The sequence below is a fragment of the Cariama cristata genome, unplaced genomic scaffold (assembly GCF_000690535.1).
Source record: "Cariama cristata isolate BGI_N322 unplaced genomic scaffold, ASM69053v1 scaffold41322, whole genome shotgun sequence".
NCBI lineage: Eukaryota > Metazoa > Chordata > Aves > Cariamiformes > Cariamidae > Cariama > Cariama cristata.
The window spans coordinates 1-10771 of NW_009602837.1; the positions used below are offsets into that span (position 1 = coordinate 1).

At 52.2% G+C, this 10771-nt stretch overlaps 1 protein-coding gene across 1 annotated transcript; it reads left to right on the plus strand.

Annotated features, from left to right (window-relative positions):
- Window positions 1-181: 181 nt before the first annotated feature.
- UBE4A (ubiquitination factor E4A) lies at window positions 182-10559 on the plus strand (the record flags this gene model as incomplete). Its single annotated transcript, XM_009694934.1, is given in 17 exon segments — window positions 182-294; window positions 982-1134; window positions 1265-1424; window positions 1632-1834; window positions 2064-2255; window positions 3157-3490; window positions 3715-3841; window positions 4824-5131; window positions 5788-5920; window positions 7002-7189; window positions 7617-7717; window positions 7838-7951; window positions 8782-8956; window positions 9099-9279; window positions 9730-9865; window positions 10123-10280; window positions 10421-10559. Coding segments are annotated over 17 exon segments (2915 nt in total), but the record flags the coding sequence as incomplete, so codon positions are not given.
- Window positions 10560-10771: the final 212 nt, after the last annotated feature.

Consider the following 10771-nt stretch of genomic DNA (forward strand, 5'->3'; position numbering starts at 1 on the left):
CTGGTCAAAGTACATTGCACTGGGCAGAGTGTGCCAGGTGCATCCGAAATTGGAGGGGAGAGCTGGGAAAGGGAATGCACTTCAGTGCAGTCACAGGCAGGGCCCTGCCTGCAGATTCCACTGCCTGCCAGCACATTCTCTGCCACTTTGGGTGAATTGGGTCGCTCTGCATCTTTCTCAGGCGACCCCAGCATGAAGAGTGGAAACGGGATCCCAGCACGCTGCGTCTATCTGGAAGAAATGGCCGCGGACCTGGATGACCAGGACTGGCTGGACATGGACAATGTCGAGCAGGTAGGGCTGCCTGCCTCAGGCATTCTGTTTATTTTGACAACAGGAATTGAATTTATTTCCTCACAACACATGCGTGATGCATCCTGAGCACAGTCTGTTTGCCAAAGCCTAGTGTGGAGCTGCCAGTTGCAGCTTTGCTGGAAACACCTCTGGGGTTTTTGGGGTACAAGGCTGAGAAAGATTTGAAATTTGCCAGTTCGAGCCCCTTCTCCTCCTGGAGGCTGCAGGAGTTTGCTGCCGTGCAGGTTGGCTGGGGATGGGGAGGGGAACTAATTTGGCCTGGATGGGGCGTGAGGGAAGACTTAGGTGCGGTTGTGGGAGGCAAATGCCGCTGGCAGCGAGGCAGCGTGCTGTCTCTTGTGCCACCAAGCAAAACTTTGTGATCGGCTTTCGTGCCCATACTCAGCTTCGTTTACAGATGGGTCAGTTACTCTTGGTGGGTTTTTTTTGGCGAAAATAACTTCTGTTAGGGCTGCTGTTGCTTTTAAAAGGGAGTGGAGAAATTATTTAGCTAAGAGGCAAGCCTGAGGGTTCTCAGACTCGTGCGCTGTTACTTAATGAGAGATAGAGATAGCTCTTCTGGGCAGAAATGACTTAGCCTGTGGTGATATGGGACTTTTTTTCCTGGAGGGATTGTCTCTCTGCCAGGGTGGTTTTACTTTCCACCTTGTCTTTGCTGGTTCCTAGGCCCTTTTCACCCGCCTGCTGCTGCAGGAGCCTGGAAACCACCTGATCTACATGACCTCCGCCAGCACGCAGAACCTCTCTGCCGACCGGGACGCGGGGGAGAGACAGATTCTGCGCTACCTCTACGCCTGTTTCCAGAGGGCAAGAGAAGAGGTGGGCAGGGGCTTCTGAGGAAGAAGGCAGCTTTGTCACCCAGCTTTCTGGTCCAGGGTGACTGAGCTGAGGTTTTAAAGGCTAGAAGCAGACGCTGGGGCCCCAACTCTGTCTCATTCTCGTTGCGCAGATAACCAAGGTCCCAGAGAACCTGCTGCCCTTTGCTGTGCGCTGCCGGAACCTGACTGTGTCAAACACTCGCACTGTCCTCCTCACCCCAGAGATTTACGTCAACCAGAACGTGTACGAGCAGCTGGTGGACCTGATGCTGGAGGCGCTGAGAGGGGCACGTAAGTCCGTCTGGGTTGCGCCGCTAGCTTACTGGTACGAGGCTGCCCTTCTTGTTAAGCTTGCGGGAAAAATGTCGTGGAGTCGGGTGAAGCTTTGACTCCCCTTGTTGCTAAAAGGGAGGGCCGCGTTTAGGTCACGGCGCGTATACGTGCGCCGAGGTTTGGCCGTTGGAGTATTGCGAGTAACGGCCTTCCTTCCCCTGCTAGAGTTTGAAGACATGACTGAATTTCTCGAGGAGGTCATAGAAGCCTTAACGATGGATGAGGAGGTGCGGACGTTCGGGGAGGTCATGGTTCCTGTGTTTGACATATTGTTGGGCAGAATCAAGGACCTGGACCTCTGCCAGATCCTGCTGTACACGTACCTTGATGTGCTCCTCTACTTCACGAAGCAGAAGGACATAGCCAAGGTGGGTGCCTCAGTCTGATCGAGAGCTCCTCATAGGTTCTACTCACAGGGGTGCGTTTATAAGACCTAACCTGTAGAGGACAAACCCGCAAGATGGTGTAACACCACCTCGTGTGTGTGCTCTTATCTCTCTCCTCCTTTCTGGTAGCCTGTCCCGAACCCATCAGTTTATAGGGGTTTTTTTACTGGGATTTTATACAACTGTCAGCATGTCCTGCTGCCTTCTCTAGGTTTTTGCAGGCTACATCCAGCCCAAGGATCCCAGCAATGGACAGATGTACCAGAAGACTTTGCTAGGTGCCATTTTAAACATCTCCTGCTTGTTAAAGACCCCTGGCGTAGTGGAGAACCACGGCTATTTTCTGAATCCATCCCGATCCAGCCCACAAGAAATTAAAGTGCAGGAATCCAACATCCATCAGGTGGGCTGAAGCCTGACCGCACCGCTTCCCCGCGTGTTTTAGTGGCTTCTCGTTGCCTGAGGGTTAAAGACGCGATGTCAGGGCTGAGTTCCACTGCTGGCTCTTTGATAGTCTGACTTGTGACTGAGCAAGTCGCAAAACTGGGTTTCACAGCTGTAACGTGCAAACGGTTTGGCCCGCTTTCTTGGGTTGTTGTAACCCAGGTCTTCATGGTGAGCAAGTTGTGTTTTATCAAAGCAGTTGAGCTTTGGGAAAAGGGTAGGGTGGTACTTATGGAACAGATACCAGGACCATAACTTGAGGTGCTACATGAAGATAATCTACCTTAGGTGTTGTAATCACTGGGACATAGTTTTCAGTACCTGTCCTGTAATTAAAACGCTAATTGAGTCTCAAGCAGAGAAAGTGAAGGGCAATGTTCTCTCTCATTATGAAAATAAATAGCTCCTCAGAGGAACAGTGCTAGGAACACTTCAGTAGGTAAGGAGCAAAGCATCAGAACGCAGGTTATAAATACAGGAGTAAGCTTGGGTGCAGGAGTGGTCGCAGAGAGGGGCTTTCCCAGTCATGCATTCTTTCAGGGTCATCGTTGCTGCCAAAAAAGTATAAAGAGTTTTGGTTTTATTCCCCATGGAAACAACTTGCGCTTGACTACGCTTTTGAGGATGTCCCTAATTATTCTTTGCTGCCAGTCTCAGGATTTGACTCGCTCGTAACGCGTGTGTCTGACGGGTGATCGATAGAGGCATCCTGGCTGTGCTTTACTTTGAAAGCCCTGCCCTTGAAGAGCAGGATGTGGTCTGGAGCTGGGAGAGCTCTGAGCGTGTTAATAACGGGAGAGGCAAAAGAGCGATCCTGCCAACGAATGACCCCCTCAACCGCATTCTGTTCCCCGTAACAGTTTATGGCCCAGTTCCACGAGAAGATCTACCAGATGCTGAAGAACCTGTTGCAGTTGTCTCCAGAGACGAAGCACAGGATTCTCTCCTGGCTGGGAAATTGCCTCCATGCGAACGCGGGCCGCACCAAAATCTGGGCTAACCAGATGCCGGAGATCTTCTTCCAGATGTATGCCTCAGATGCCTTCTTCCTCAACTTGGGAGCTGCCCTCCTGAAGCTGTGCCAGCCCTTCTGCAAACCAAAATCTCCAAGGCTGCTAACCTTCAACCCTACGTACTGCGCCCTAAAGGAGCTGAACGAAGAGGAGAGGAGGAGTAAGAATGTACATATGAAAGGTACGCCCAAACCTCGGGGGAGCAAGGGAATGAGAAAGGCGATCTTTTCAGGTCCTCACCTCTCCCAGTAGTGCCCTCTCAATGTGTGCCAGTAAAGGGAGAGTTTAAGGCGTGACTAGAGAGGAGCAAGGGGAGAGCTGTGTCTTCAGCAGAGGCCCCCTTGACCCCTCTCCTCACCGACGCTGCTGGGTAGGACTTGGACGCAGAGATGCTTTTCGTTCCAGGTTTGGAAAAAGAAACGTGCTTGATACCTGCTCTGAGCGAGCAAGAGCCAGAGTTTGCAAACAGCTACAATCTGGTGACGGAAAACCTGATCCTCACGCAGTACACCCTCCACTTGGGATTTCACAGGTAACTTCTCTCAGATTGCCTACAGTCCTGTTTTCTACCCATGTATGGCCACGTAATTTTTCGGCTAAATACTCAGAATACAGAGTGGGCCAGCTGATCTGCCGAGTACCTTTCACTCTGCATTTTCACTGACGTTTGAGCCTCAGGCTGACTGATTCCGGAAAGAAATTTTGTTCAGCGGTGCTCACAGTCAACGCTAATGGGTCTTACAGGCTCCACGTTATTTACAGAAACTCAACGGCCAAGTGCTGGGTGTTCGTGGGTCGCTCCATTCCCCCCTCGCCTCGAGGGAATGGGCCGCTGGCATCTCACTTCTCTACTAGAAAGCATCTTGGCAGCAGAGCACCTGCCTGCTGTGAGCCCTCCCAAACTGCCCTGGTAAACGGGTTGTACGTGAAGCAGTCACGCAAGGTAGCTGTCTGTTTCCAGGAAAGGATTTTCTGGACACCAGAACACACTATTTTTCTTAGCTTCCCTCTGTAAATCGTTGCCTGGATACTGTGAGGTTACCACTGATCCAAGCACCGTCCCCTTCTGGTTTAGTCTCTAAATATAGAAATGGATGAAAAAGTAATGCAAGCAGCTGGTTGCTGGGAAACTGAATGTGTCACCTGGCGGGCGTCTTCTGGGCCTTGCTGGATCCCTGACCTTGGTAACCTAAGGGGGTTTGTAGCTGCGCCATCTCACTGTCCGCGCCCCTGCAGAGGGCTTCGCAGCAGTTGTCAATTTTCCGGGCTGCTCTGCGGGCCGCTGCGGTTCCTCAGCAGGGTCTGGTATCCTCGCAAGTCTTGTCTTGTCTTGCCTTTCTCTAAAGGCTTCTGATTGCTAGCGCCCCAGCCAGCTTCTCTGCAGGAAATGGTTTGAACTCGACTGAGTAGAACAGTCTCTCGCAAGCAGGATAAAAGCATGCGCTAGCTTACGTGCTGCTTAGGCGGTCCGTCTGTCTCGTCTCATGTCCTCCTTGCCTTTGTTTTCCGGGTAGGTTGCACGACCAGATGGTAAAGATAAACCAAAGCCTTCACCGCCTGCAAGTTGCGTGGCGAGAAGCTCAGCAGAGCTCCAGCCCTGCTGCCGACAGCCTCAGGGAGCAGTTTGAGCGGCTGATGACCATCTATCTCTCCACCAAGACGGCGATGACGGAACCGCAGATGCTGCAGAACTGCCTGAATCTGCAGGTGTCCATGGCAGTTCTGTTGGTGCAGCTGGCCCTGGGAAACCACGGGACAGAGCCGCTAGAGCTGACCTTCCCACTGCCGGAGGTGGAAAACAGCGCGTTGGCCTACGTGCCAGGTGAAGCCGCTTGTCCTGCTGGCAGTCTGCCTGTGTGCCTGCCGCAGTTAACCATCCGAGTCTAGAGCTACTCGCCTAATACTGCATTTGGAGTAGTTACATGTACTGGGAGAGCTGTCCAAGGAAGCATTGTTCTGTCCAGGGCAGGACACAGCGCTATGGCTGATGGCACCCTTTACGCAGAATATTCTGTTTGAAGAGGATCGCTTTTAAAATTTGAGGCTCTTTGTGAGGGAGCGTACTTAGAGTATTGATGCTGCTGACCTTTTTAAAGATGCTACTCATGGCCATATTGCAAAGATTTGCCAAATACCATACTGATTTTCTGTTCTCTCTCTGCGCAAAATCCTCCTTGTGGTTTCTGTTGTCTGGAGATTCTCTTCCCTTGGGGGATTTTTTTTGTGTAACAGTGCGTATGATCGGCAGACAGCTGCTGGGTTTCAAGTGACCTGACCTCTGCGAGAGGTGAAGTGAATCCGGTGCATTGCAAATTTCATCAGGCCAGGCATCCTTTATGACTGCAGCGTTCTGATACGGCTAGTTAGTTCCCAAAACTTTCATCGGGATCAGGGCAGTGAAGGGAGAGTAGGTGGGAGGCTAGAAAAGGGCAAAATGAGCTGCCTGAGGAGGAACTCATGTACAATCTCTGTTTGCAGAATTCTTTGCCGATAATTTGGGCGACTTCTTCATTTTCCTGCGACGTTTCGCTGATGACATCTTGGAGACTTCTGCCGATTCTCTGGAGCATGTCCTTCACTTTGTTACTGTTTTCATGGGTGATGTGGAAAGGTATGTACAGCCCCTGGGTGTGAGCCCTGGGTGCTTACCTTCAGAGCAGCCAGAGGGGAGCAAGCAAGTGGAAATTGTCGGAGATGTCCTGAGACTTGGTTTGTACACCTGTGAGTGGGTTGATCTCTTTGGAAAAGCTAAATTCTGCCCGCAGGAGGCACCGTGGGCAAAGCCCTGCCTGAAGGACACGGGCTTCCTGCGAGGTACCGACGGGATTCGGTGTCTCGATACTTGTTTGGTCGTGTTACACAGGAGCACCGTCAGCTAGAGCCACTTCGGTACTTGTTAAAGGAAGCTATTGGGATTGATCTGTTTGGAGTATCTCTATGAAGCCTACTGTGGTAACAGAGCGCTGAAAAAAAATTGAGTAGTTTTATTGATCTTCCTGATAAGACATCGCCGCACATTTCTGCTGTTCGTTTGTTTATACTTGCATGTGTAAATACACCGAACTCGCAGAGGCAGGAGGACCAGATGGAGATTTCACACAGTAGGCAGCTCTCGCTGTTCCGGCTGGCCCCGGGCTGGCCCTAAGAGATGGAGGCTGTCGTCCTTCCTGGCAGTACCCTGCGGCATGACCTTGGGCAGGTGGTTTGGCTTCTGCCCCTGTGTGCAGCAGAGGAGAGTTACACCCTCACCTCAGTGATTTGTACTGGGCAGCAGGCTCAGCCGGCAAAGCGCTGTGGGTTTGCAGAATAAATAGGAAGCAAGTGGCTGGGCAGAAAGCAAACAGCTGGGACGGCAAGTCAGGTTCACTTGGGAGCTACAGCTGACAAGCAAGCGCAGGCTGCGAGCAGCATGCGCTGCTGGGGAGGGAGGGAAGCAACAGCTTTGCTGCTGTTCCCACACCCTCTCGCCTGTCCCTGAGATTTAACTGCGGGTATGAGGCGCGAGCCTTCGCCCCGTGGCTCTGCTATTTAGAGTGAGCCGCTGGATGCCAGCGTTAGCTTTACAGATGGTCCGCAACAAGCGGGTGCTCCGGCACAGGTTGGCACAGCTCCTGGAGCGTTTCCTGAACAGCTTGGTCCCGCACCCTGGCCCTTGTGCCGCCCTGGATTTGCTTTGTTGTTTTCTCTTGCAGGATGAAAAATCCTCATCTGCGGGCCAAGCTGGCAGAAGTGTTAGAAGCTGTGATGCCTCACTTAGATCAGGCCCAGAACCCGCTCGTCTCAAGCGTGTTTCATCGCAAGCGAGTGTTCTGCTCTTACCAAAACGCTGCCCATCTTGCCGAGGCACTTATCAAAGTCTTTGTGGATATCGAGTTTACTGGTAAGCATGAGAGGGGAAGATTTGTCTTCCTGCGGTAACATCTACAGCGGGAATGTCTCCAGGGTTTGAAGTACGTTGGTGAAAGCAAACAAATCTATTTGTGCTTCATTAGGCTGCTCAGCTGTGTTAGGCAGATGGTATTCCAGCAAAGCGTTGGTCTTTCCAAACTTCTGGCGTGTGCAGAACTGTGTATCTAGAAAGGATAACCTCCAGAGCTCAGGCTTTTCAGCTCGGCAGTGCTTATAGTGGGTCCTTACCCATCCTCTTCTAATGTGGAATCGGTTGTCCTGCTTTGAAATCGGTGATGGATTTCACTGACCTGTATGGGAGCTGGGTTTTTATTTCAAACAGACTGTGAAAAGGAATTAGCAGCCCCTGCCTGTGCCCACTGCCCACCTGAAATGCTCTTGGTTTTGCTTGTGTCTAGGTGACCCACACCAGTTTGAACAGAAGTTTAACTACCGCCGTCCCATGTATCCCATCCTGAGGTACATGTGGGGCACGGATTCGTACCAGCAGAGCATAAAGGTGAGGGAAGAGACGCACACATATGTGTGCGTGTGTGTGCGCGGCTTTGTATGGAGTTTGTGGCTCTCTCCTGCCGTTGGGACTCTGCCACAGCATTCGCAGTTCTCTTGTTCCTTGCAGGCTCTCGCTGATTATGCCTCAGAGAACCTGGAGGCAATGAACCCCCCTCTCTTCTTGCGCTTCCTTAATTTGCTCATGAACGATGCCATTTTCCTGTTGGATGAAGCCATACAGGTAGGACTGAGCACACGTGCTGTCGGCATCATGTAAGCAACAGTTCTCACTGCCCTGGAGATGACTGGGTGCGGAACTGAGGAATCTATGTGTTAGATAGTTGCAGGAAAAGATTCCAGGCTGGTGTGGCCAATGCCCTCAGAGAACAGGTGAAGGCAGAAGTATGATGGGGTCTGGGGCCCTGCACACGGAGCACTCTCTTCCCTCCCTTTGGTCTTGGGAGGCAGGTCAGAACAAAGAGGAGCAAAAGGGCTTTTTTCAGACCCAGCGTGAAGGATGCTGGGGGGAGTTGCGAGGAAATCTGCCTATTGCTAATCTGGACAGGGTGTGGCTTTAAACAACCTCTGGGGGTTTTGATTATCCAATCCCCTTGGCCTTTCTGCAGGTGTGCTATCCTGACAAAGGCCTTTTGTCTCCAGGCAGCTCTCCCTTGGGTTTATGAGGTGAGTGCCAGGTGAACTCATGTTCCTGGTGCGTGATGCCTGTCTCTCCATGCCTTTCAGAGCTGCCTGTTGCTGCTAGAAAGGGCTTTTTTTGGGGAGCTATTACTGCCATAGAATTGATTGTCCAGAGGCCAGCAGATAAGACGGGTGAGGTGGATAATGCCCGTCTGGGTGTGAACATTTATGGACTTCTACGGCTTGCCCTCCAAACAAGTGTTTTGTGAAACGTGTGTGGTTCTGAGCGGCCTTTTCAAGTGCTCTGTTGTACCTCTCGTGTCCCGACTTGGCCTCTGTCAGCCTGGAGCAGTGCAGAACAGGTCTGGCTTAGCCGTTGTTGCCTGTTTACCAGCCTGTTCTCCCAGACACTTCCCTGCCCTGTCTTTGCAGTACCTCAGTAAGATTAAAGTTCAGCAGATCGAGAAGGACCGTGGAGAATGGGATGGCCTGTCCCAGGAGGCTCGCCGCGAGAAGGAGTCGAGCCTGCAGATGTTTGGTCAGCTGGCGCGCTTCCACAACATCATGTCCAACGAAACCATCGGCACTCTGGCCTTCCTGACCTCAGGTAGGGAGAGCAACACCTCCGGCCTGCTGGGACCTGGAGAGGGGCCCTGCCCGGGAGCAGGCAGGCAGGAGCTTGGTTTCAGGGTGGTCGGACTGGGACGGGATCGCTGTGGAGCTCAGGGAACCGTTGGTTTCTCTTTCAGAAATTAAGTCCCTGTTCGTGCATCCTTTCCTTGCTGAGCGCATCATCTCCATGCTCAACTACTTTCTGCAACACCTGGTTGGGCCTAAAATGGGAGCTTTGAAAGTCAAGGATTTCAGCGAGTTTGACTTCAAGCCGCAGCAGCTCGTGTCTGACATCTGTACCATCTACCTGAACCTTGGGTAGGCAGTAAGGGAGAGCTGGCGTGTGGGGTGGCAGGAGCCATCGGGGAGCCGTCCCAGGGACATCGTGGCTAGCAGAGCCCCGTGGCCCCCTGCGTTGCGCAGCGGGAGCCTTCCCTCTGGGAACAGTGCTAACAGAATTGCTCTCCATGCTTTCCACAGTCCTCAGTGGGCCTTTCGGAAGCGGGCTCTGCTCTTTTGTAGCAATTTTAATTTAATGAGCCGGGCAAGTCAGCTGCAACCCAGCTAGCAGGGATGGAAGTTGAGCACCGTCACGGTTACGTTCATACCATGGGTCACCCTGGAGAGGACCTGGGAGCAATGCTTAATTATGGTCGAGCTTCTCTCTAGCTCTCTAGCTGCGGTAATGCGGCTGGTGTGGGGACTGTATTTTGCAACCTGATAAATGTGGATTCTTAAACCTCTGCTGTCTTTTAACCTGTGGTCCAGGGACGAAGAAAACTTCTGTGCCACGGTGCCCAAGGATGGCCGCTAACTCTTTGCCCAGACCCTTCGAGTTCTGAAGAAAATCAACAAGCCAGGCAACATGATAGTGTCTTTCGGTAACCTGGCTGAGAGGATCAAGGTGAGAACCGGAGGGAATTTAAGCATGCACAAAAAGGTGGAACTGGCTCCTGGTGTCCTTTTCCATCTGTGTATCACTGCATCTTTGCTGTGGAGCTGGATTTCTGGGGGCAAGGCTTCATCTGACGCTCAGGTGGGGCAGCTGGGGGGAGTCTCTGCCAGCAGGGACCTGTAAATGCTTTAGCTATGAGTTAGGAGCAAACCCAGTTTTGAAAGAACTATGAGACTGAGTCTCTAAAAGCTGTGCGTGCCTGCCAGTCTCTTGCAGACCGCCAGCAGCAGGAGGAGGAGACGTACGCAGATGCCTGTGACGAATTCCTGGATCCGATCATGAGCACTCTGATGTCGGACCCTGTGATACTGCCCTCTTCCCGTGTCACTGTGGACCGGTCGACTATAGCCCGCCACCTCCTCAGGTACGCAGGACAGGCCTCCTAACTTGATGCTTTTTGACGGTCTGTTTCACTTACCCAGTGGTTCTTCCTCGCCTATCTTCCTCTTTTTATTTCTAGCGCCGGGACTGTGCAAATAATCTCCTTGGTGGTTTGTCTTTCAGTGATCAGACTGATCCTTTCAATCGGAGCCCCCTCACTATGGACCAGATCAGACCAAACACAGAGCTTAAAGAGAAGATCCAGCGGTGGCTTGCGGAGAGGAAAAAGCAGAAGGAGGAGCTGGAGGACACGCTGAACTGAAAACCAGGATCTCAGCCCTAGACCTACAATCACCGGCGAGATACATGCCTTGCAGGGTTAGCGGCTGGAGCCCAGAGTGTCTGTGCAACTCGCCACCTTTATTCAAGGCTGCATTTCCACCGCCTCCCCAGTCTCTCCTAGGTCCTAGGACCTCTCCCTTTCAGCCCTTGTTCTGTCTTTTCCTTTCAAGACTTACTCCTTAATACTAAGAC